This window comes from Patiria miniata, unplaced genomic scaffold, assembly GCF_015706575.1.
Source record: "Patiria miniata isolate m_02_andy unplaced genomic scaffold, ASM1570657v1 HiC_scaffold_3, whole genome shotgun sequence".
NCBI lineage: Eukaryota > Metazoa > Echinodermata > Asteroidea > Valvatida > Asterinidae > Patiria > Patiria miniata.
The window spans coordinates 12,607,400-12,634,526 of NW_024037069.1; the positions used below are offsets into that span (position 1 = coordinate 12,607,400).

The 27,127-nt window shown below is 39.3% G+C and overlaps 2 protein-coding genes across 2 annotated transcripts; one reads left to right on the plus strand and one right to left on the minus strand.

Moving 5' to 3' along the window:
- Nucleotides 1-879: 879 nt before the first annotated feature.
- Nucleotides 880-11,079, minus strand: LOC119737979 (transmembrane protein adipocyte-associated 1-like). The gene is made up of 10 exons (XM_038212661.1): nt 11,005-11,079; nt 7,430-7,672; nt 6,841-6,973; nt 5,784-5,873; nt 5,001-5,153; nt 3,768-3,881; nt 3,270-3,330; nt 2,758-2,860; nt 2,301-2,381; nt 880-1,204 (listed from the first exon to the last, which is right to left on the minus strand). Exons 2-10 carry the CDS (start codon nt 7,654-7,656, stop codon nt 943-945), a joined length of 1,224 nt encoding a protein of 407 aa, XP_038068589.1. The 5' UTR covers nt 7,657-7,672; nt 11,005-11,079; the 3' UTR covers nt 880-942.
- Nucleotides 11,080-11,255: 176 nt separating this feature from the next.
- Nucleotides 11,256-25,331, plus strand: LOC119737977 (DNA replication licensing factor mcm2-like). Its single transcript, XM_038212660.1, has 18 exons — nt 11,256-11,362; nt 12,142-12,329; nt 13,283-13,452; nt 13,626-13,711; nt 14,005-14,179; nt 14,704-14,923; nt 15,686-15,893; nt 16,892-17,026; nt 17,481-17,672; nt 18,167-18,260; nt 18,383-18,633; nt 19,529-19,693; nt 20,014-20,088; nt 20,777-20,860; nt 21,698-21,850; nt 22,373-22,555; nt 23,261-23,416; nt 23,857-25,331. Exons 1-18 carry the CDS (start codon nt 11,357-11,359, stop codon nt 23,965-23,967), a joined length of 2,652 nt encoding a protein of 883 aa, XP_038068588.1. The 5' UTR covers nt 11,256-11,356; the 3' UTR covers nt 23,968-25,331.
- Nucleotides 25,332-27,127: the final 1,796 nt, after the last annotated feature.

A 27,127-nucleotide genomic window follows, 5' to 3' on the forward strand; every position in this document is an offset into this window, starting at 1 on the left:
CATGATTTGGTAAAGTCAACTCCGATTGGTTGAGGCACGGGATCGCATAAATCTGCATGCTTTATCAGACGTTAGACCGGAGACTGGGCTCAGTGGATAACGGGTGATACTCAGACTACCATTTCAACTGCTCTCTGCCACATAATTGTAAAATTTGCTTCCTTTATTTTACTCATCCACTGATCAGTTTAAATTTTTATTTTTGAGTAACTTGTTTACTGGGACTGGATACTGAGGACTTGGACTGAGTCTTGGAAGGTAAGGAAGACTCAGAGCACCAAAGTTGATTCTTTAAATAATGAGTATGGGATGATGACGACACTCTAGGCGATTACAATAATAGTGTTCATGATGATGATCGTGTGGTTATAGATGATGATCGTGTGGTTATAAAGATGTTGATGGTAATGATGGCTATGACATCATGAAGAACATTACATGAACGACAATGACGTTCATGTAATGACGCAAGCGAAGAAATCCACCGCATAATGCCAAGTTTCTGATGAGTAATTAAAACACTTATCCGTCGTTGCATTAGGCACAGCCGGCCTGTATCGACTTACAGAAATTTCAGCAGATACACTATTGCAATAAGTGCTCATTACATTATAAATATAATGCACGTCTTAGTGAGAACTTAACTTCAATGGTCGACCTCAACCCACGAAAAGTATGTACAGATTTCCTCAACTCTTGAGTACATTTGCTTTCTGTACTCATAACTCTTTTTTATGTGAAATTAATTTGTTAGGTTGCTCAAAAATAGCACTTTAAAAACACAAAATCTACTTTTTGTGGTGTAACTCGAAAATAGCACTGAGAGTACAACTTATACCCGCTTGAAGGCTACTTATTGAAGACTAAAACTATTAAAAAAAATTCTATGTTTCAGCGTACTTTTATAACTGATGGGCTGTGCGTTCCGCGGCATTCACTTTATCAATAGTCCCCATAATTGATACTGTTCACTGGTTCCACAGTTGCCTGTATAGACGTGTTGTTTGACATCGGGTTACCGATGACAAGCGGGCCAAACGTGATGGTAGGCGAGTGGCCAAACTCAGTGCTGTTGTAGACGGTGGGACTGATGCTGATAGGCTCTTCCTTGCCTGAGGTACTGTAGGAGCTGGGCAGACGATGGACCTCATCTTCAGCCTCGTCTGGGTTGTTATATGACAAGAGCAGGGGCTGTTTCTGTTGCCTATCTGGGCAAAGTGCGTGAGGAATGATTACTCATTGTGTGGTTGATAGGGCACAGGGGTGTTAAAGGTCAAACATCAAAAAACAAAACTACCAAATTACTAGAAAATATCATACTTTTACTGTACATGAATAATAGTCTCAAACATCCTGTGAAATCATGGCACCTGGTGTGCTGTCATTCTCAAGAAAAGTGAATTTCTGTATCAATTTCCAATGATGGTCGGCCAACTACCTTTGGAAAAAACCTGGCTTCTTTCAAATACTACCCCCAGTTTAATAAATTGGTCAGAGTCCACATTTTGTTTGCAATCGGTAACACATCTGTGAAGGAGTACAAGCCAGGTAGACTGGTTCCCTGAACTGACAATTCCCCGATGTCTATATAAATTGCTCCGTTTCATCTGAAGTGGGATCAGGGAACCAGACTTACAAGAACAGAATTCTTTGTTAATTTTTTTCATCATCTATAAACACAAAGCTTTAAACAGGTCACTGTAACAATATCTGCTACAAAATACAAACCCCCAAATTCATTCTTTTCTGAAAATTAGAGCAAAAGCAAATGTTGTATTTATCTTTTAATTTAATGGTCTGAGAAGTAACAGTGACTTGCAGCCAGGAGACCAAGGTTCAATCCCTACTCAGCATTTTTTGTTTTGTTTTTATCTTAGAGAACATACATTGAACTTTATTATTTACAAAATCTGTGAAGTCTGTTTTCTGTGTGATTCAGAAGGTGATTTATTTGCAAATTTATATCTATAAATTAATAAATTATTTAAATCCATGTTGGGCCAAAGTCCCTATGTTAGCTCTGCTGTGTCAATTGGAGGGATACAAGTGTGTCCAAGTATTTTATTGTTGCTTTCTTGACTCTAATTCGGCGAGTGAAAATCTGAAGTTGCCCAATCTTCATGTCACCATTAATGTTGTACAGCAAACTGGGAAAAGAAGACAGTTCTAAAATAACAAGCCCAAAACTAAAGGCCAATGAGTTTCTGAACAGTTTTCTTCTTGTTTTGTTCGTCTTGTCCACCTGGCATCTATACACTAAATACCAATTACAGATGACTGACAATTAAAAAGTAACTCACCGAAAGAATTTGTGCAGGAACGTAAGGTAGATTAACGGCGCAAACACGGAGAAATATACAAAAGATGTGACGTCCACAACACTGAGTGTGTTAAACAAAGAAAGAAGAAAGATTAAAATGCAATTTACAACATGATTGAGTTATTAGTCTTGTGTCCAGATAGCAGTATGCAGTGCTGTAGTCGGGTACATCTAGAAGTAAATTTAGAAGTTCAGTCACAGGTCACAGAGAATGAACAATAACAAACTAAAAGTACATAATTAACAAACTAAAAGTACAATAAATATAACTTTAAAAAACCTGCCCAAACTGCTTTTAATACTGATTAAAATGCCTGAAATTCATAAATCCTTAAAGTCAGCAGTAGGGTGGATCAACCCTACACAAATCTTTCTCAAAATAAAAATTACAAGAGATCAAAATAAGAAACAGGTGTGGAAAATCTAAACCTACTCACCAAACTGCAGGTGTTTTGTCTGCAAAAACGAGGCCGCTAGCTATGGCCTGCACCAGGTTCAGAAGGGCCAGGAATGCCACGTATAGGTAAAAGGACTTTTTGACTGAAAAAATGAAAGGGAAAAGTTGAATTTTATGTGATTCAAACCAAGGCTCTTAAGTATCACTGACTAAAATGTTTCCATCTCTTTCAATGAAGTTTCTCTGCACTTTATGTTATACATAACAAAATGGGAGCGCTTCTTTTTGGGAGCACTGAAATTTCACGTATTTTTCCAAAATGTTCGTAGTAGCGTAAAGGCCGGTTCATACATGTACTTCAGGCGATATGAAATTGACGTCACCAAGCATTCGCTGCAAAATTTGCCAGAGTTGAAATGTGTTCAACTTTGAATACTTGCCCGGACGTCACCAATTCGCGTTTGATTTCTCACCGAGTATGAACCGCCATTCAGGCAAGTCTTCAGTATCTGTGCATAAATCTCAACCTTTGACCTGTAGAAGCATACTCACCAGGAAGCTGTATTTTGTCCTTGATCTTTGTGTAAGGCAGAATCAAGATGATGAAATACGCCTGCAGAAAAAAAATTATAAGTTGTACAACTTGGAACTTTGAGAAAAAGAATGGCTAAGACATGGTCACAACAATAGTACTAGGTGCACAAAGGACTGCCAAAACAAGGACCATATCTCATACACGTGTGTGAACAAACTGGTTTTTGACCATTTGTCTGCAAATGGTCGCCATTTCTTAATTGAGGCTTTATTTTCAACCCGTAATCACCATATACAACCAAGATCTTGTAGTTTAGGTACATCTTAAAACAATTTCAACACGTCTCCCCAACTTTGAGAAATCTGTGTCTGAAAAAGTTTCAAACAATTTAGGACCACCCTGTTTACCTGTGTGTACTCCTACATGTACAAGTAACTAGACTGCTACATCAACCATTTACTTTTTCACTGATTCATTTGAAAAACCAATGATTATCTTCAAATATGCAAACTTACCAAAGAAAATAGCGACGAGCTTATGCACCAGAACAGCATACCGCCATGGGCGTAGATGTCGTACTTGTCGGGTGCAATGTAATGCTTGTCTGGAAACTTGATTTCAAGAACACCCTGAATTAAAATGAAACAAAAACCAAAACGAACATCACTTTCAGGAATAATGATAGAGAACCTGATGAAGAAAGTGTAAGCAACTAAGTGCTTAACTTTAAATCTTGTCACCTTTTACCAGAGCTACTGATAATTTTTTTTTAGTTCAGAAAAAAAGAAAGTTGTTAATCTTTGTTTTGGCATTCCTAACCCATTCTGACAAACAAAATGGCAGTATTTAGTCCCGCCCACTTCCAACCTTCTCATAAATTTTATATACATGCAGTCTGAATAAATGAATATGTAAATGAGTGAATTTGAATTTTGCTGTAAATTTAAGGTGATAAGCTATAGACTCAGCATAATACACCATTAGCAGTATGAATACAAAATACTACTGTCGTGAAGGAACAGCGAGTTGTGTTTGCTTTGTGCACTTTAAGATGAACATCAGTTTTTGCACAATCCGTGCATTTATGAGCGTGAGCACGGCTTTCAGAAGCAGTGACTCCGAACACAAAAATCTCTGTGTTGTGGACTTTTGAAGAACCCTTTCACACTAGCAAGAACCCAACACAGTTTCTACATGCAGGGGCCAGAGCCTTACATGAATGAAATTCAACACAAGGCTTGAGGGCCTCTACCTGGGCAGATTTTCCAACCCGCATACACAGCAGTGAAAGTGTGTATGCCTTGTAAACGGTATGCCTTATCAACCGGTGTGCAATCGGACCCACAGTTCCGGTCAAATCTCGCTGGGCCACCCTCCCCAGCCCCCAGTCAATGTTGTCTCTCATTGCACGGTCTGTGCTCCAGGCTGGAGATAACAACATTGATGGGGGAGAGGGGGAGAGGGGGACCGGGGTAGGGTATGGTTGTTGTCACGTGTCCCAACCATTTCGGCCAGGGTTGCAGTTCAACACATGGTGGAGCCGTGTTGTTTTTCACATGGGTAGACGAGATAAATGTATGAAAAGGCAAATAGTATGTCCTTCACTGGCTCCCAGATCGAGACATCTACGGACTCTATACCAAGTTAAACAAATATAGCGTACATATTTGCAGCAATGACGTCACCATTTACTGCGCGATCCATTCTATGAGCACAGTTTCTGTCTTAAAAATGCACAAAACGCTTACCTGTGTGACTGAGTAAGCGAGTGCTATGGCCGACGTTCCTAGCACGATTCGCTTGATGATTGCTTTACTCTCTACAATGCTGGAGCACAGGCCAAATATGATGACACTCAACTCGATGGAGATCAGGAAAAACTTGACGATAATCCACAGCACCTGTGTGGGGAAAAAAAAAAATGTTTTGTTGAACGAACGTAACACTCCTGTTTCCAACGTCAAACTTTTCATGTACTTAACCCTAGCCCCCTAGACCCTTTTTGGCTAGGAACCATCCTCAATCCTGCAAAATCCTCCAATTGCCACCATTGTAAACATTGGATTCAGCCTCAATCCTCCAAAATCATCCATTATTTCCTGAATTTGTTCAGTGGAGGGGTGACCATTGCCTCAATCCTTCCAAATCCTCCAACAATCACTGCAATGGGTTGAGGCAGTGCCAATGACATTCAGAAGCAGTGTGGATGATAGCGAGTATAATGGAAGGAGTCATTTATGCATGACTGATCATAAACAATACAGGGTACAACCTACGAGCTTGACATAATGCCTCCTCCAAAATCCACTGACACTTTTTGCCATTCAGCATCAATCCTCTAAAATCCTCCAAAATCACCTGGAAGATTTTGGAGGATTTTGGAGGATTGAGGAGGGTTACAATTAATTCAAATCTGGAAATAATTTGGTTGAGGGTGCCTCAATACTGCCTGTAAGACTTTTATTTTAATGTCAAATGAGATAAAGAAAATGAATGATCAGACTAAGAGAGAGAGTGACCAACCAACTGACCGTATCTGCAATATCTCCGCTGATTGTGGATGCATTGACCATCATTGAGACCACTGCCCTGGCTACGCTGATGATTGCTACGGTCAACACCTAAACAAGAGACCACAAAGATGAAATTGAAAGTTGGTAGTTTGCCAATGGCAGACTTGTAGTGAAAGCCTTTCAGGCAGCGCTGTAGTCAAGTCCATCACAAGTCGAGTCGAAAGTAAACCACAAGTCCAGTCACAAGTCCAGTCACAAGTAACAGGGGATAAACAATAACAAGGGAATACTTTTGTCTCAGTTCATTTTACGAGTTTGTGACTTGACTTGAGACTGAAGGACTTGGGAAAAACAATAGAAAATAGCAATATTGATACATTTTCATTTCATGATTAACTCATTTTCATCATCCAAACCTGGCACATGAAATTATTTGCCGTTTTTTATTTGCGTTCATTTGAATTATTTGTTTGGCGTTGGGTACCGGCAAATTACACGTACATGTATGCATATCTCTATTCTCTGTACTTGCACCATGTACATGTACGTACCATACCAAAGCTCAAATACCATAAAATATGAATGCGTCCTGCACTAGAAGCATTAGTATCCATGCATGTGTGAAAACAAATAGAGAAATATCTAATCTACATTGTGTCAATGAGTGCAATCATTTTCATTTTTGGCAGGTGTTTCATTATAAATAATTGTCTTTCATGAATATTGCACATAAGGCACACCACGTACATGTTTAATGCTTTCAATACTGATTAGTGTTTTGTTTTTAATAATTTACAGAGCTGAGAAAAAGCATATCTGAATTATAATTTATAAATTAAAAATTAAAAAAACTGTAACCTGTCATGTTCCTGATATTTTTCATCTTTTCTTCATGTCAACATAAAACAAATCTTATGGAACCAAAATAGTGTACAGTGTGTCCAAAAGACACTCAAAGACTCCTCTGGCTAAAAGCTTGATTTTCTTTTTGATTTTAATTTTTGAATTTTTTTTTTACTGAGATCCCTAGCATTTTACTTTATTAAAAGGAACTTGTCTGGACACATTGACTCACCATAGCATAGAAGGCAAAGAAGATTGCACTACTGGTCTGGCGTAGCTTGGTGATGGCAATCTTGCATTTGAATATGAGGAAGATCAGGAATAGTGTGTTGGGAATGAGTAGAGCTAGGTCCCATATACGTACACTGTTGTAGGAGTAAGAGAAAAATGTCGGGGTTTAGAGTTTATTATGTAACGCCTGAATAAATCCCCGTCATCTGATTGGTGAGTCGTTGATCACGTGTCAATGCGCTGTTACACTTTTGGCGGCTCCGACCAATCAGATGACGAGAATTTATAAAACAAACAATGAATGTTTCACTTTCGTGCAATGGAAAGAATAATTTCAATGGAATGTTCCATTTTCGCCTCGCGGAATGGAAGATTCCAATTCTCACCTCATGAAATTATTCTTACCATTGCACTCATAAACATTCATTATTTGTATACCATTCAATGCTCAATGCATTCTGAGTTAGTCAAGGAATCCGACTACCTAGACATGACAGCTGATAATGCTGGTTCATTTTGTAAGAGCAGTTTAGCATCTTAATTCAACCAGTGTAATGTCTTGAAACTTAAAAAAAAAATTGAAGACTTACTTGGACGAACCAATGTCTGCATAGAGAACATACAGGCATGGCTGGATGTTCTCAATGGGCGCTGCTGTTGAGTGGCTACCATTCATGGTGGTGAGCATGTCACTGTCCGTGACGTTACTATAGGCACTACTACTATTACTAGGATCTTCTGTCATGTTGAGATACTCCTCAGGAGGAGGCACGACGTGGATTAGCGTCAGGTCAACTGGGACTGCTTCAGAGGTCATTCTGATGAATATTCAACTGTAGAAATAAATTACTATGATGTTATTATGTATTTCTGGTAAAAAAATCTAAGATTCCTCAAAAGCGCCCTAGGCATTGTAGCTCGCAAGCCTGAAGAAACCTGTAGAGAAGACAATGAGAAGAAATTACATTTTTAGAGGTGGGAAGAATGTTCTAGGGAAAACCCACGGAATCAGGCAGGGACTGAAAACCCAATCCACATGTTGGCCCAGGTGGGATTGGAATCCGGATCACTCACAGCGGTGGAAGGCGAGGAAAGTATCGATACGCCAACCTGAAACCCCTACCCCCATGTTAAAACCATACGTGGCTTTACAGTTTACACAGCAGTCTTTTTCTTTTAATATCAAATGAAGAAAACTATTGTTGGTCAAATACAAGGAACTGCACAGAAAAATTTAAAGAATAATAAGTTGAAATGATTTTTTGAGAGTATTGAGTGGTTGATCAATGTTAGCTTGGTCATGTTGAATGTCTGCATTTTTATTATTATTTTAACTGCATTTTGACTGATACTCAGACTTGATCATTCACAAAACAATTCACAATCGAATGAATGAATGCATGATGAATTATAAGCAGGAAATTATTCAACAGACTGTACGTACACTGCAAAGCAAACAGCTTTTGCCGTGTAAGATGCAAGATCAGATTTCACTTCTTGGAATCAGTTTTGACTTTTGAAAACTGGCAAGTCATAACAAAGAGAAACCAAACAGATACCTGAAACTCAATCATGTTTATAATTATTTTGAAAAGATTTGAAGGTTAGTTCCTGATATTTTGTTTCATGGTTGGGATGAGTCCAAGAAACAACAGACTTGGTTTATACAAATCTCCGATTTTGACATTTGGACGTGATCAGGCAATCCCATCCAAATTTTCAAAAAGGCAGCTTGTAGAGTCCGATCTCGGACCATGAAGCAAAATGGTGATGATGTTCAATGCTTCCAAATGAAATAGTTTAACTTGAAAACACAACGAGAACCTATTAAAGTGTCTCCATCCAGACTGCGTGATAAATATATATTCATGTTAGGGTTCGTGATGTGATTGGTTAAAATACGATGTATGCTGCAGGAAAAAATATGCTGGCAGGAAGACCGTAGTACCATGTTAAAATTCTGCTAAATCCACTGCCAAATCACTCAGTATTGCTGCTCCACTGTGCAAGGGTAAACTTGTTTCAGGGTTCTTTTTAAAAAAATGAAGCTTTTTCAAACCAAATGTGCTTTATTTCTCTATAATCTGTTTCTTTTTCCTTCAGAGACTCCGATCTACATAATTCTGCTGAAAAAAATATCCTGCTGAATTTTCTGTGCATCTCATTTTGATGCAAATATTCTGTCAAATTGAGCCGAAATTCGGCTAGAGCACATTACAGTCACTCGATTACTGTAACCGCGGATATCAATAGTGTATTTTTACTGTAGATCGAAGTGTAGTTCTTTGTATATATATAGCCACGTTCACGGGTCTAGGATACGGTATTTGGAAAGTGAAAATGCTTATAAATGCATAATACAAGCCAAGGCAATCTTTTTTAAAGGTATAGTCCATCATTGGTAATTTTGTTCGTTTAAAGCAACAAACGTGCTCAAAATCTAAAGAAGGGTGCTGAACAACTAACCTGATGAACTTTCAGCTCAGCTTCAGCTGTACATTTCGAGAAAAACAGCATTCTAGGATCTTGATTTCAAATCAAACGTTGCTGAATCATGTTTTGAATTGGGCCTGAATTCAGCGTCCGAGACACGTTCTCACTGAGCCGATTGCAGCTATGTGATATCGCGCATCGATCCGATGAATTATAGCAACCGTGTGCGTTGTGTCAACGCTTGCGCACTTCGCCCAATAAAAAAACGAACTACTAACGGAAAAACGGTGCGTCTTAAGACGCATCGTTGGAAAGGCCTTCTTTCTTTGATTTCTTCAAAATGACAGCTTGCCAGAAAGAATAATTTCACAGGTAGTTTAGTCCCCTTATTATATTTAAACCAAGTACGTTTTTCAACAATAATTACGTCAGTTACCGGTACTTTTTGAATAGCAGCAAATGATGGACTGAAGCTAAAAAAACAAACAACATAAACCATGGGTGCTGGAGGGCATGGCTATGGCAGAAGAAGGAAAATATTTTTATTCATCCATGAAAATACAAACAAATTCCTCCCAGACGATTTCCTATCAGCTATGCACAATAATGCAGTTTTGAAACTGTGATGATGATGCTTGCAGTTGCACTGTTACAATAATGAAATGGACCAGTAAACTGTGTACGGGTACGGCTAGCCCAGGTTGGACGAAGTCTTCATTGCAATACGACTAACGTCCAGGACAAGACTTTTCTACATGAAACCATCCCAACATTTTTACCAGAGTTTTGTTATGTTTTACCTCGTTATAGAAGCTTATTTCACGCCTACATACTCTATGTATCCTTATTTATTGGCCACTGGGTTCAGGAATTCCATATGCGATGCTGACTGACGTTAATCAGGAAAATAAACTCCAAAGCAACGTTAAACTTGTACGTGTTTGTAGTCTCTTTTCATCAGTTTATTCCAGAGTCGTACGTCATGTACAATGTACGTGCGTACGCAAGCGCGTACGCACGCTAGCGCCCTCATTTGTTTAGTTTTGGTTGGAACCGTTACGTCACTCCAGTCAACCGATGTCGCGAAAAACGCTCAACCAATGACCAAAGCCGAAACGTGTTTCTGGTAACTGGCGCGAAAACACGCTCGGTCATTGGATTAGCGACCGCGCCTTCAAGTAAGTGCGCGTGCGTATGAGGGTGGTTACTAAGCAAATCGCGCGTGCGCACTGCATATTCATGCTGCATAGTCTGGCCCCCGGACCAGACGTGATATGAGCGTCGAGAATAATTGCCCGGTCTAGGGAACCAGACTACACGCTGCACAGACGTACATCATGTACGACTAGAATAGACTCGGCGGTGAGAAACTGATGAAAAGAGTCTAGTTAAACGTTGCTTTCGAGTTTATTTTCCTGATTGACGTCAGTCAGCATCGCATATGTAATTCCTGAACCTAGCGTGCTAACAGATAAGGACACATAGAATACACGACGTAAAAATTAGCTCCTCCAACAAGGTAAAAATATTGAAATTATTGGTAAGAAATGTTTTCGTTCGGTTGTGAGCACATGTGTACTCAGGACTCCCTCCGTAACGTAGGGAGGAAAGGGAGTCCACCAGGGCTAGGGTACGGCCATCATGGCCATACGGCACAGTACTCGACTCGGCAGCAGTGAACGTGAATGAGCATGGAACATGAATGGTTGAGAAAAAAAATAAGTTGACTCACTTGCAAGTTGGTTTGTATATTGCATGTCACTCAGTCGATTTCAAGAAGCATGTGGCGCAAAGTATCGGCTGCTATGATGATAAACAGAAAACAAAGTTTCCAACTGTACCGAATTCCAAAGAACTTCCTCAAAAACTTCCCACACATTAGTCACGCACAACACAATCTTATCACGCCATGTTTATTGACGTCAGTTAATTTGAGCGAGTTCAATTATATGAATATTCATCATTTAAAGGCTGATATGTGAATATTCATTTTGACCTTTCAGAGCCTTGTCATTTCGCGCGCTTTTCGATCACGGGTACGTTTGTGCGGGATTTTTATTCGACACTGCGAGAATCAGTTCAGCATGGCGGTAAGTGAATTTGTTCTAAAATATCGCACTTTTCGTAATTTAAAACGTAAGACACACTTTCCTGGATTTTATACCATAACTGAATACAAACTCTTGACTTTTATCGAAACATTTATTCGAAATGTCCCGTTTACACGATTATTTCTGATGCCATGTGCCACATGACTTTGTTTTGGTTTTGGGCATTTAAATTGTGCATGCCGAATGGCGCAACTTACTGGGTGACGTGTGTGAGATATGGCCCAATATCATTCGCAGGTCTGGACTAACAAGTGTTTTTAACATTACAAATTGGTTAATATTTGTGGGTTGTTGAATAATTGATTAAATACTTGAATAAAAGGAGCAAAAATCCGTGGTGATCGTGGGCTTTTACTCTCACTAAGTAAAGTACACCATGGAGGAATAAGAACCTCCATGAGTACACTCACTAGTAGTACTGTCCTTTAATACTAATAGTCAAGTTAGTGTTGACTGGTTGAAGTTGAACTTGAAATTGAATGCTGGGGCTCGATTTGGAAAGAATGTAGTATTCAGATGTCACTTCTTTGGTTGTGTACAAAGTCTGTGGAGACTCTAGTCAGTGAGTGCATTTTCAAAGTCCTTGGCCCTATTTTCTAACAAAATTGGAAATGTTTCTCAGTTTCACATTTATGTCTTTTCAACATTTTGCAGTGACTGACCTCCATTGAGATAATGCGGCTATCAAATGTCCCCCCCCCCAGCCAGGTTATGTGACATAAGCCTTAAAACACAACCAATTTTGAAATTGCAAACAGGAACCAAGCTCACCAGGACCTTTCTCTGACGCGACGAGCCACGATCGCTCGATCGGAGCGCCCTCTAGCAGCCCTGGACGCAGCGACCTTCCTCCGTTTGAGGATGAATCGGAGATTCGTGGTGAGGAGGAAATTGTTCAGGAGGAGGATGAGGAAGGGGAGGAGTTGTTTGGTGATGGAATGGAAAGGTAGACTGGACATTTTACATAGTTTTACATAAATTTACATAATTTTACATAATTACATAATTTTTCAAAATTACATAGTTTTACAAAATTACATAAGTTTCATTTACTGTATTTTCAGGATGTAATAATATTGATAACAAATAAAAGTCAAATTGTCAAAAGTGTAAAAGCAGCAAATAATATAAAAGGTTGAAATCAAACAGCTCCCGAAGAATGGGCTCCCCTGACTGACTGGCCTTACATAAAATAAATATATGTAGAAATATTTCAATAAACAAAAAATGAACAGTTACACAGAATGGAAAGAATGTTGCATCCTAATGCCACTTTTGTCGTCATATATTATCTCAATGAAGGGCAGTCATTGCAATAATGTTAAAAAAGACCCGAATCTGGCACTGAGAAACATTTACAACATTCGTTAGAAAATACTTTGAAAATGCACTTGACTCTCCCTAGACTTTATACACAACCAAGGAAGTGGCATCTGGATCCTGCATTTTGCCCCTCAGAACACACAAAAGTATCATTAAGTCTATAAAAACATATACTTAAGAGAAAATTTTATTTAAGGTAGAATTTTTTTGTTTACAAATACTAGATTAAAATGAAACCAATTAAATAAAGGCAGAAAAGAATACAAAAGAAAAAGAAAGATAAAAAAGATGAAATTTGGACTTCTCTGTCCTGTATCTTGAGAGTTCCAAAAATTTAGAAGGCCACTTATTTTGTCCTTCACTGGAAAATGGAACAAACTCTATTTTTGAAAACGCGCTGCTCACTTTTTCATAAACTTTTGCATGTGCCAGTCTATTCTTGATCAAAGTAAATCAGTTGGCTCCACTCTCAGTTTGAAAAAAGTCGAAGAAATCTTCCTCTTTAGCTAATCCATCCAAGGCAATGCCACGGTCTGGAAGTTTGACCAAAGAAAACGGTGATGATAATTATTACAGAGATTACCGCGTGATCCCTGAGCTTGATCGCTATGATGCGGATCATCTTGACGAGGAGGACTATGACTCCATGGCGCCCGACGAGCGAGCGGAGGCCGAACGATTGATGCGGAAGAGAGACCGAGAGGAAGCCATAGCAACGGGTCGCATGAGACCTGGACTTCTCTATGGTAAGAAACAGTTGAAATCTTAGCCTGGAGACCAGAACTTGTTTGTACATGTGTAGAACAGGCAATGCCCCTCAAAGCTTCTACAAGACAGATATCCAGTTTAATTTGTAAGAAGTAAACTTTGCAGCATTATGATATCAATCAGGATCTGTTTGGGTTTTTGTTTTCATCAGAGGAGAGTGATGAAGAAGATGAAAGACCGACAAGACGTCGACGTCTTGCCGAGAGGGCAGCTGAAGGAATGGAGGATGATGAAGAGGTAAAAAGCAAGAGGTCTAGGGAAAGTGGGTCATTCTATAAATTTGGGGTCCACTTTCTCACTGTCCAAGTTACATCTGATGTGTGTGATTTTTATAATTCTGATGCACTCCTTAATGCAGTCGTCCTTCAAGAGTGATTATGAATAGCAAACTACCTACCCAACAAATAAGAAATCATTTGAAGTCATTCTTAATGACAACTTGTGATAGACTCGACTACAACAATGGCTTGATTTTAATGTGAAAATCAAGCCCCGCTTTATCAAATTTCATCATTTTGGTCTTCTGTAAGATGATTGAGAGTATTGAGAATCTTGAAGACATGAAGGGTCACTCCGTCAGGGAGTGGGTCTCCATGGCAGGACCCAGGCTGGAGATCTACAATCGATTCAAGAACTTCCTCCGGACGTTTGTTGACGATAAGGGACACAACTTGTATCGGGAAAAGATCCGTCAGATGTGTGAAGGTAATGAAGTTATGCATTTTTATTTTGAGATAAAAGCATGAAATCAACATGAAAACTGCTCCAACAAAAATGATACTGCACGGTCAAATTTAAGCTGTCAAATACGCTTACAATGCACCTACTGTTAAAAAAGTTTTCAGGACAAGCACGGGGTACATTACCTTGATCTTTCCCGCTGTTGAAAGTGTTGTTTCCACCGCGTTGTATTTTATTAGTGTGACTTTGAGTACGAGGTGGTAGCCAAGCTGGTACAACGTAAATTGATGTACGTTACTGTGAGATGTGCCATGGGGACAATGAAGCACTATTTCTGCTACGACCGCCATTGTTGTTTACATCGTTTGTCAAAAAGCGCCCTAATTGTTCACACACAGAGCCCATATCCGAGTAAGCTTGTCAGTTGTCTTTTCATAAGCTCTTGGTCAGCAAAATCCAATATCAAAATTGATGTCAACCTGAGGCAAAATTGCTTTAAATAATGATCATTGTCTTTTATTGAAAGTGATATTATTGTCCTCACTTAGCCAACAAGGAGAGCCTTGTGATTGACTACAACATCTTAGCATCCCAGGAGCAAGTCCTGGCCTACTTCCTCCCTGAAGCACCCGCCGAGATGCTCAAGATCTTCGACGAAGCGGCAAAGGAAGTCGTGCTGTATATGTTCCCCAAGTACGAGCAGATAGCCAAGGAGATTCACGTCCGCATCGCCGAGCTGCCGTTGGTTGAAGAACTCCGTTCACTAAGGTAAGGCAACTTCTCTCCAGTGTCGCCCTGGAAACAGAGAAAGTGTGAGATGCTGGTCGATTTCTGACTTAAGAAACTATCTGTCAAAGTGTAATTATCAATTCTTTCATCTCCTTCGGCATTTAAGAAAGATTTGGAAGCCTCCTCAAACTTCCAAAATCCATACTGTTCAGGAAGTCAATTTGTTGTTTTGAAGTTACAAACAGAATCATATCCCGTGTAAAGTAACAGTAGCTGGGTCTGCCTTCTTAATTGGATCCTTCAAATTCCTCGTCACTTCTAGATGGAGTTTGAAGGAACAAGGAAGGTTATAGTTTGAGAGGCTATTAGGACCAAATTTTAGAAAGCTACTAAGAACACGGTGTGACCGAGCAAAATTGAACGCAGCTTACAAGTTCCTTGTGATTTGAATTTAAAGTTTTTGTTTCAAGGAATTACAAACTGTCCCATGCAGAATTGAAAGAACAGTGAATGCAGGGATCAGTAAAGACGTTTACCCTAACAGAACTCAACCCATCAAACCCCAACGGCATGTTTTGTTGGAATCTGTCAGGATGGGTACAGTACCCCTAAACTGACAGTCTTTTACATTGGGTTGGCACACCTCCAGAATCAAAGTCAGAAAGACGTGTGTGCAGTTTCCCATATGGTGTTGGAATTTGCCAGGATGGGTATGGTTTCTAATAAATCATGCTAGGGAGTTAGGGTTAAGGCCACTCATTCCTTGCAAAATCAAATAGTTTGGGTCTTCTCTCTTTCTAGACAACTGCATCTAAACCAGCTTATCCGGACAAGCGGTGTCGTCACGTCCACTACAGGGATCCTACCACAACTGAGCATGGTCAAGTACAACTGCCCAAAGTGTGGTTTCGTCCTAGGTCCCTTCTATCAGAATCAGAACCAGGAGGTCAGGCCCGGGTCATGCCCGGAGTGTCAGTCTGGGGGACCGTTTGAAATCAACATGGAAGAGGTAAAGGGGTATTCTCTGCTAAAAATCTGAATTCTGAGTATTGGTGGGTGCGGATACCGGGAATTCTTTACATTGGCTATAGCTCCCAGACATATTGACTTAAAGTTTTATGGTTCTTGAGTCTTGAGTGCTGAATGGTATCACATAGCAACCAATGAAACACTTGCTAATGAGAAGATGTTTTCATCGGTTCGGTTGATTACGACGTAATGCCGCCCACGCCTATTGCAACTGAAAAGGTACCCTGCTGGAAATAAATTGAAATATTAGCTTGGGCTCATCCTGGCAGAATGCCAAAGATTGATTATAACAAATAATCATAAAATAGTAGTTAGGGGCTGTGGGCGCATGTAGCACTCATTTGTGAACATGAGAAGACAGTGCTGTCATTGTATGAACACAGAGTTGCAGTTACGTCCTTCCGCCATTACATTGATGTAAATGTTGGTACAGTAGGAGTCAGTCCGTAGTATTATGATTATGACCGAGAACTTCAAATGAGTAGGAATAATATTGTACTGTCACACGACTTAAAGCCGGTATATACTCAATGCAAATTTAAGTGTGAAGTGGTTTTTTTTTGGGGTAGCAGCAAGCGCGACACAATTAAACTTCAATCGTTGACATCATGAAATTCGCTTTGCATTTTTGTGTTGAGCATGAACCAGCCTTTGCACACGTATGCAAGATGTCTAAATATGAGCAAACAACATTATTCCTATTCCCTCTGGAAATTCTCGGGCATTTTAGCATACCTTTTGTCAAAATTCTTACCCTCAATTAAAACCAAAAAACCTGACCACAATGCTTAGTTCTGAAGCTTATGTCCATCTTACCCAACCTTATAGTCCAGTATACTTGTCGGTCTTATAAAAGGACTTGACTGAAAATTTGCATGTTTAAGGTAAATCTGATCAGTAAGCAGTTGTAGCTTCATATTTCTCACGGTTGATTTGTGGAAGTGAAGTACTAACTTTCTTTTGTCTTGTCCTCGGCAGACGTTATACAAGAACTATCAGAGAATCACGATTCAAGAGAGCCCGGGCAAAGTTGCCGCTGGTCGTTTGCCGCGATCCAAAGACGCCATCTTGCTAGCAGATCTTGTCGACAGTGCAAAGCCAGGCGATGAAATTGTAAGTTTCACTTGAAGTAACAAATTAACCCTAACACTCGGATCCTTCAAAATCTGCCACAAAGTTTTGGAGTATTCTGCAGGACTGATGAAGTTCGACCCCAGCCACAGTTACTTCACGTAGGTCTTGATGTGTCTTAAAAGTACAAAGAATATGGCATTGGTCTGCACAGAGGAGGGATGGGTAGGGCAGTGCATGTGGTGCTACCCTATCGACGCAGGAGACCGGGTTTGATCCCCGGCTCAGGTCATGTGTGAGTAGAGTTGTTCATTGATTCTCTCCTGTGCCACGAGGGTTTTTGTCTGGGTTCTCCGGTTTTCCTCCCTCTGCAAAAGTCAACAATTTTGATCTCAGCCTGACTGTGCCCGTGGTCGCATGGCAGCTGCTGCTTCTTGATTTGTGGGAGAAGACATTTGATAAATACTTTTCTTTTCTTTTTTTTTAACCCAAAAAGGAGTTAACGGGCGTGTATCACAACAATTACGACGGTTCTCTAAACACGGCCAATGGTTTTCCAGTCTTTGCCACTGTCATTCAAGCCAACTACATCACCAAGAAAGATGACAAGATGGCCGTGGGAAGCCTGACGGACGAAGACATCAAGGCCATCGTGGCGCTGTCGAAAGACGAACGCATTGGAGAAAGGGTAAGCATCATATAACCATTCAACTTTCAGTTTGTTTTCCATTTTGTAAAAGCTATCAAAGATATTTTAGTACAACTTTACACAGTTGCTTGACACGAATTAATGAAGTTAAAAAATGTCTCTTTATTAATCATTTTCACCATCATTAAAATGTAAACTGCTTAAGCCGAGGATTCTGCTCAATCTATTTCAACCCCCCTCCCCACTCCACCCTCCCCAAAAAATGGTGAGAGAATAATGATAAGGAAACTGATTTACTACAAAAAGTAACATCCTAAATCGGAAAAATGTTGCAACCGGACGCCGCTTCAACAGTTGTGTACAAAGTCTATGGAGAGTCAAGAAAATTTTCTAACAAAATTGGAAATGCTTCTCAGTCCCAGATTCATGTCTTATCATCATTTTTGCAATGACTGACCTTCATTGAGATGATATATGAAGAAAAAAATTGACGTCAGGTTCCAACATTTTTCCCCTAAATCTTTTCATTCCAGATATTTTGCAGTATTGCTCCTTCCATATATGGTCACGATGATATCAAGAAAGGTCTCGCTCTGGCGCTGTTCGGCGGAGAACCCAAAAATCCAGGTGAGACTTTTACGGAGTGTGACCCGCTCTTGAAGCAGGATGGTGTTGTTGATTTGCCAGCCAGAGAAGGAGGGTTAATAAATGACACTATTATAATAAAGAAATCTGACTTTGTTATCCAGGTCAAAAGCACAAGGTCCGCGGCGACATTAACATCCTATTGTGTGGGGACCCCGGCACAGCCAAGTCACAGTTCCTGAAGTATGTCGAGAAAACAGCAAGCCGTGCGGTGTTCACGACCGGTCAAGGGGCTTCGGCCGTTGGTCTGACGGCCTACGTCCAGAGAAACCCAGTCTCTAGAGAGTGGACGTTGGAAGCCGGGGCATTGGTTCTGGCCGATAAAGGAGTCTGCATTATTGACGAGTTTGATAAGGTTGGTTGGTCTGTTTGTCTTACTGTCTGTTTCAGACGACTTGAAACATCATGACGTCACGGTTTGTTTACCCATTTGCAAGCTCTTGTGTAGTCTGAGTATCATCTGTTATATATGCGAGCATACCCTTTTTTATATGACTCCACGAGCCAGCCAGTCGGAGGCAACTTTAAAAATTGTGATGTCATTTCGATCAGAGATGTGGACTAAGCTGTTGATTGGTCAATTTGGCTACCATGTTTTTGTAATACAACAATGTGTTACGGAAGACCCAATAGAAGGGGCCCGCTGAATGGTCAGAATCACTAGGTCAAGACGCAGTCTTGTTTTTGCATAATTAATCGCCAATCTGCTCGCATATCATAAGACCCTTGCTGTGCAAGGGGATATTCCATAGACCAGTTCTTGTGGGAGCAAAGGTAGGAAAATTCCCCTCATCCAAATCCGACTCTGATACGAAATTTATTCTCTGCTTTTTTTAGTGGCTTGAAATGTATGAAACATCAGACAGTTTACTGATACTGTAATATAGTGTTTTCCTCTATTGCAATATCAAGTATAATCATGTTTAAACAATTGCAAAAGTATGTAATTAACAAACACGTTTACCACCATGGATATTCTTAGTTTATGGGGAGAAATGTCACTCTGAAACAGGAAACCGTTACTCTGAATTCTGAAATTTAAACTTGGTTTTTATCCCAGCCCTAAAAGTAATTGATGAAATTTTCAACTTGATCACTCCCCTTGACCGATGACATTGACAAATTGGGGAACGCCCCAAATATATGGTTGGAACTGCAATCTGGAGGTTGTAGGTTCAAACCTCGTTTAAGTGAATTTCTTTGTTCAACTTGATTTTTTTTAAGACAACATTGTGCATTTGCTTTGGTAGATGAACGACAACGATCGTACCAGTATCCACGAGGCCATGGAACAGCAGAGTATCTCAATATCCAAGGCTGGAATCGTCACGTCACTCCACGCTCGATGCTGCATCATGGCGGCCGCTAATCCTATCGGAGGACGCTACAATCAATCCATGACCTTCTCAGAAAATGTGAGTCAAAGTTTCCAACACTGCAGGCTACAACATGAGCCATGTACGTTTTGTTGGAATTATTTTGTTTCCTGACTAGATGGATCCGGTAAAAGGAACAAAAACAGTTTGTTTTTTTTTAAGAAAAGATGCATTTAAATTTCCAGCTTATGGAAAATATAACAAAATGATAAAGTGACAACTGTTGTCCTCACTTTCTTGTCGATCATGCACATTACCATTGTCCATTACCATTGGAGAATTTCCCCCAATTTAAGGTCTATGGTGTTTCGAGTAACACAAGAATTTAATATTGTTTTTTTCCAATTTTATTTTCTTAGGTTGACCTGACAGAACCCATTCTCTCCCGTTTTGATATCTTGTGTGTTGTGAGGGATATCGTGGATCCAGTGAAGGTAAAACTTGAAACTCCAGTTACTTAATTTTTTGTCTGTAATCCTAATTATTAATTATTTTTCAAATTAAGTTTGGGAGCTAAATGCACGGACCTTCATGTGAAGATGGGAGGCTTGACGATCATTGCAATGATCATGTTGGTCCTTTGTTTACTTTTAAAATCATCAGAAAATTTTAAGAAAGCAGAAAAGAAATAAATTTATATTTGTAAAGCCTCCTTCTTAATAGTTAAGAATCTGTTATGAAGCCTGATGAACCGGATTTAGGGCTTCCTGTGATTTGAGGGGAAAGCACAACAAATAAGCTTTATAAACTAATTCAACGATCCAAATTAGGAGCCATTTTTGACTTGGAACCAGGCTTGCGCTCAGCTTCAACCAATAGGGTTACCAAAATAAACGTGCGCCTCGTCTTTAAGAATGCCTGTGGCATGCGTGCGAATTTTGGTTCATAATGGATTCTCATTTGTTTCGCTAAATTAGTCTGTAAGAGAATTGGTTCTCGGGAGACACAAAGATGTTAAGGTTTTAGTCAGTATGCCCCGTCATCAGGAGAATGTCTCAATTTTTGTAGAAGGAATAAAAAATAGGTAGTGTCCTTATATATTGTATCCCTGCTAGTGGGTTTGTCATCCTTAAGTGTGACATCACCACTTTCTTTCATCCTAATCTACTTCTTTTATTTCAGGATGAAATGTTGGCAAGGTTTGTGACGGACAGCCACATTCGACATCACCCATCCAACAGTGGTGAATTGGAAGAAAACCTCCCGGTAAGTATGTCAAGACCATCAACCAATAAAAAAAGGAGACATTAAGTCATGTGAACGTCAAATGTTGTTGCAGAGCACTACACAAGTTACTCGAAACATCCTTGATGATAAATGTATAAAGGATTATTTGCAAGTAATGAAAAACAAAACCACAAAAATATTAAATACGTGCTTTTGCAAAATTTCGATTTTGAAATTTAAAGGAATATTATGTTGTGCAACAAATAAATTTGCTTGTATACTTTTGCAGGCCTTTACACAGTTTTAAAAACTGGTTTTAAATGGCGCGCTCCAGTTCAGAAATTGCGCACACTATTCAGAACGAATTAGGAGCATCCCGCTCTTAATTCAAAAGTAGAAATTAATTAATTGATTACTTGTCGTGGGCTGATTTTTTTTTTTCGTGCGATGGCTCATAACTAATGTAATGCTGGAAAATTGTAAATTCAATTTGTAAAAACTATTTTTCAAGGTGCCACACCCAAAAAGCACGTATACACCAACTTTAAGAAAAAGCCCACTTGATTGCAAGTATATAATGGTATGAAACATCCTGTGAAATCGTTGAGCCTGGTATGCTGTCATTATCAAGAAAAGAGGAATTTTGTATCAGTACTATCGATGGTTAGGACCTAACCATTGCGGAGAACAAACAGTTTTGAATAACTCGCCGGAAAGGGAAATGCGTATAAATGATCCGCCATACCTACAGAGAGTTAATGAGTTGTTGATAGTATGAGTTTACACGTAAAGTAGTCAAGTGCTTGTCAAGGATATCACCTAATTCCTCGATTTTGTTGATGGAATTGATTTCTTTTCTTCCTATTTGACGTCCAGGAGCTTCCAACCACCTCCGGGTTAGAGAAGATTCCTCAAGAACTTTTCAAGAAGTACATCATCTACGCCAAGGAGAAGGTCCACCCGAAACTTCATCGTATGGACCAGGACAAAGTGGCCAAGATGTACTCGGAGCTTAGGAGGGAATCTATGGTAAGATTATCAATCAGATATGATTATAGGCATGTAGGATTATTTTCATTTATCCCAAAAGTAACCTACCAAATTATTATCAAAAAGCTTACTTGGATTAAAGATTGTACTGGTACTAAACACCCTGTGAAATTATTCCGTCTGGCTTGCTGTCATTTAGAAGAAATCAAGAAATGTAGGTGATTTCCAACGATCAGTCAACTTATTGATTTTTGGAAATATACAGTGCTATTAACAAAACCATGTTTCCTGATCAAAATGGTTTTTCACTGTTTTCTGGAAAGTGCAATATCCACTGAGCTGAAACTTCAACGGGTTAAGTTTTGAATATTCTTCTTTGGATTTTGAGTGGTGGTGTTATTGGAAATATACAAAATGCGTAAAAAGCAAATAAAACGATATGCCTTTAAAAGAAATGTGGTAAGTTTTGCCATGGAAATTAAATGCGTTGCAGACACTGAGAAAGTTGTTTTGGTTATTTTCAAGTTTAAGTCTTTTTTTTCCATGAAATTAATTTTGCAGGCAACTGGCAGTATTCCTATCACCGTACGACACATTGAGTCCGTCATTCGTATGGCGGAGTCCCACGCTCGTATGCACCTTCGAGAGTATGTCAACGAAGATGACGTCAACATGTCCATTCGCATCATGCTGGAAAGCTTCATTGATACACAGAAATACAGCGTCATGCGCAGCATGCGAAAGGTATGGGACGAAATACCAGTGAAGACAGTGAAATTGTGGGTTATAATCTAAAGGGTCTGATTGGATGTTGCCATGGGAACAGATAAGCTGGCTATAATAAGTAGTTGGCCACAGTAGTCAGCTTTTGCTTTAAAATCAAATTTGATGTATTTCTAAGCTTTGGTATGGATGTCTTTTTTTCTTCAAACAATATCTTTATTCAGAGAGGACCATTAGAAAAACTATTTGCATACGTAACTTGTAATTCTACAACTTTACTATTTATGTTAAAAGATGCATTGACCCATAAAAATGATTGTTTGGAAAAAAAAGCCGTTTACAGAATTAGAAATAAAAATGGGCATTTCCAGCATTATGAAAGGAAGTGTAATGTCCGCGACAGGGCCATGATATCTAATTAATGATTCAGAGAAATGATCCAAAACTCCTAGTCTGTAATCTCCTTGACCATGACTAGATGATGGATGTATAAGATTTGAAAAATAGATTTTCAGGTTTACTCACTGAGCTCTTAAAAGCTCTATCAAGTACATTGCATAAGGCTTGAATTACCCAAATGTGTTTCTTGTAAGGAACTTGGGGACCTCTTGTAAAAACTCCCCTTTTGTTAACACACACACATACCCATCCCACATTTAATTTCCAATTTACCCTTGTCCTTATTTGTCACCTTTCTGATAAATTTCATTCATGTTTTTGATGCAGAACTTCGCCAGATACTTGAGCTTCCGTCGTGACAACAACGAACTGCTGCTGTTCATCCTGAAGCAACTTGTGACCGAGCAGATGACATTCTACCGAACCCGCTATGGCTCAGATCAGGACGTCATTGAAATATCCGACAAAGATCTGGCTGATAAGGTGAGAATGCCCCTCTTGAACAATTCATAAGATGGAATTTGCATCAGGGCTACATCGGGTTTTGCCTTTCACCAGCGTATTTTGTAAACACTGTATACTCAGTGTTGTGCTAACTGTCAAGTGATTGTCAGCAAAAAAAAAATTCACGAATTGGGTAGGACTTGAACCCACGACCTCTTGCTTACTAGTGCAGACATCTTACCACTCGACCACCGAGCTTGCTGGGGTCGGATGGCTGGTTCAAATCTGATATAGCAGCGGGTACAGCAACCAACCTATTCATAATGTGGAATTTGCGTCAGAGTGAAGTACATTCAATATTGGATTTTTGCCCATATTTGTATTGGGGAAGAATGGGGGAAAAACTGAAAAACAACAAAAAGCTGTTCATATTTTCCACCATAATTACAACTTGTCGTCTTTCTTTTTGTGTGTTCCAGGCTCGTCAGATCAACATCCACAATTTGGCCCAGTTTTTTGAGAGCGAGATCTTCAAGGCTCACAAGTTCACCCACGACAGTAGGAGGAAACTCATCATTCAGACGTTGTAGGCATGAAGAGGAATGGTTGGCAGAAAACAGGACATAAGGAAATCAAAAAGTCTCTTTCACAAGTCCAGTCACAACTAACAGGGGATGATCGATAATATAAGACATGCTTTTGTCACAGTTTATTTGAAAGGCTTGTGACGTGACCTGAGAGTGGAGGACTTGTGATGGACTTGAATTGTTGGGAGCACTGACTGACAACAGGTTATGAAGCAAGACAAGTAAACATTTGAGAGATGCCATAAATGTAGCCTTCAGGGTTTTTTGTACTAAGGATTTTGGAAAGAATGTTGCATCCTTACGCCACTTTTTTCATCATATATATTATCTCAGCGAAGGTCCGTCACTGCAAAAAAGTTGAAAAGACATGAATCTGGGAAACATTTTCAATTCTGTTAGAAAAAAACTTTGAAAATGCACTTGACTCTTCATAGACTTTGTACACAACCATAGAAGTGGCGTTTGGATACTACAGTTATTCCGTATTTTTCATAAGCATTGAAAAAAAAGCAAACACAAACAGGTCACAAGGAAATGAAAAGAACGTCTTTGTCGTAGTTCATTGGAGAGCCTGTTCCTTGACTTGTGATTGACTTTTGACTGATTGTGGTAGCTTAAATTCTAGTCTGATATCCAAACTATTTTGCCCATAATTTTTTTTACAAATTCATTTAATTGAGCACATCAAAATTCCATCATTATCATATCTTGTGGGAACATGTGTCAGAGAATGGTTCAGAGGCAGACTCAATATTTTAGCCTTTAAAGTCCGTTTTGTTGGGATAAAAACCAACAAAGTTGGTTGTTCTTCACTCTGGAATTTTAGCTTCTTTTGCTTGTGCTTGCTTCATTCAATTGGCTCTACATGTATATGTAAATGAGAACTTGTAGGGAAGGGGGAAGGGAGGGGGAGGAGTTTTGGAGGGGAGGGGGAATGGGAAAACTGAGTTTCAGTTTATAAGAATGTAAATATTGTGGCAGGGGTGAGTAAAGATTGTTTTGGCCGTGCGCACCAGGACAATGTAATTTTATGGACGCCATTTGAATGGTTTTCAAAGTTAGATATTGAAACAACTTACAATCAAAAAGAATTGTAAAATTCCAAAGGTAATTTGTAGTCGGTGTTTGAGATAGAGTTTATAGCCATAATAAACTTGTTTAATCAAGACAAAACAAGAAAACTAGTGTCATATTTCTCATATTTTAATAAAGGACTCCACATATTCCATATACAATTTTAACGAAGTTAAGAAGCTTTTTATCTGAAATTCATGGATGTTATTGTGCCACTATAGCAAGATGATCAAAATGTTCCTGTGTGTGCATTTGGCAACTTATAAAGATGTGCAAAACAAGAGTTATAGATAGCGAAGTAGGTAGTGGATTGTAATAATCAAACATTTCTGGACACTTGTCTAACACTCTGGCAGTGGGAGTGCTGGACACTACAGCGTGTGTCAATAAAAACGCAGGATTAGAAACAAAAATATTAAGAATATAAACCACCCCTATTCATCATAATGTTAACCCTCTTTTCAAAGTACCTTTCCTTCTCTTCACTATGCTTTTTATCCCATCTCATTTGGACAATCCTGTCCAGAGATAGAGTACATTGAAGAAGGGTTATAAATTCCAAGCTGGTCTGATTTGTGAAATCACACATACCTAATGAAAGGTTTGAATTCAGTACAGGTGAAAGTATTTGTGGATCACAAAGAAGGACATGTGTGGCAGGATTAGGCTTACATAATCCTTTAGTCCACAATCAATGTTATTCGTCAATAATTCATGATGCTTTGAAACAATGATAGTCCAGTTATTAAATTTAAGTGATACTTATCAGTTGTTTCAAAGAAAGTTTTGTTCTGGTTTAATTGTCTTCATTGCATACCTGCATTGTACATAACTGGTCGTTGTGTTAAGGTCATTGAATCAGACCAACCCGCTTCAGAAGGGCTTCACAAAACTTGTCATAACTTTTGAACCAAAAGTCCAAATTCCACCAAACAAAAATCTTGTCAAAGATGAAATTATGGACAATCAAATCCTTGTCAAATTAGGCACACCAGTAGCATAATTTTCTCAGAAAAAAAAATCGCTTTGAATCCTACGTTTTTATTGACACACGCTGTACATCACACTAGGTGACACTTTAACAATATAGTATACACTATTTGGGTTTGTGGCAGAACCCCCACCCCACCCCTTTCCAAAAGTAGAAGTAATTACCTCTCAATACTCATGATAAACCTGCCCAGCCAGAATATGTTAACCCCACTTACGTGAGCTGTTGTGATTTACATAAAAAACACTTTATAATGTCGATTGGCAAACCTAATTAATTAAGTTTCAACCTGTCTATACTTTCGCTATCTTTAATTTTCTCAAACCTTGTATTTTTTCTCGCAGCTTTTGCTTTCCTTTTGCTAACATGCAAACAGAAATGTAGTTGTCGAGGTTTATATTTTACTTGATTTATCAGACTTAAAAGTTTCTGGGCATTTAAAAAATCAAATCGTGTCGGATCGGGAAGGCACTTTCGCGCGTTCTTTTTTGAGAGATTTTTTTTGGGGGAGTAGGGGGTTGTTTTGTGTTGTTTTGGGTTATTTTCTAAGTTGGAACGGTGACAATTTGCATTTTGTTTGGCTCGAGTCTCGTCAAGAATCGATACTGATTAGCCTAATTGCTACGTCAATGGTCTCGAAAGTAGGACACTGCAATCGATAGTGTCAGCATCGATACCAATAACGAACCCCAGCCGTATCCTGTGCAGGTCATTAAACTACTATCACCGTCCTGCAGACCTGGGTAATGTTTCCTGCGCGAGTCGAAAGCTTCGGCTAATTTTGTCTTGTTTACCTGGATTGTTTTCGTCAGATTGCAGACCCTATGGCGCCAAGCAGCGGAGTTCCCGTGAACTTTCTAAACTTAAACCAATTTTTTTCCCCCGTCATTGCCGCGTTTTTAATACAGCGCCCTCTACTGTTGTCAATAAGGCGGGGAAATGTCAAACTTTTAACATTGTCACGAGGGAAATGTCAAACGTTCAACATTGATGTGCTTTCCGATATATCTCGATTAGTTGGCTCCATATCATAAATGGACATGATTTTTCGCTCTACATTCAATTCTTAGTACCATTGTCTTCAAAATCGAGGGGGGG

Excerpts from the sequence above, each read along its gene's own strand:
- LOC119737979 (XM_038212661.1), bottom strand. The coding sequence starts at position 7,656 with ATGACCTCTGAAGCAGTCCCAGTTGACCTGACGCTAATCCACGTCGTG. Across the intron at positions 6,974-7,429 it reads GCAGACATTGGTTCGTCCAA|TGTACGTATATGGGACCTAG; the intron begins GTAAGTCTTCAA and ends CTCCTACAACAG. Across the intron at positions 1,205-2,300 it reads TTCCTGCACAAATTCTTTCG|GCAACAGAAACAGCCCCTGC; the intron begins GTGAGTTACTTT and ends TTGCCCAGATAG.
- LOC119737977 (XM_038212660.1), top strand. Across the intron at positions 17,673-18,166 it reads ACGAACGCATTGGAGAAAGG|ATATTTTGCAGTATTGCTCC; the intron begins GTAAGCATCATA and ends TTTTCATTCCAG. Across the intron at positions 20,089-20,776 it reads ATATCGTGGATCCAGTGAAG|GATGAAATGTTGGCAAGGTT; the intron begins GTAAAACTTGAA and ends CTTTTATTTCAG.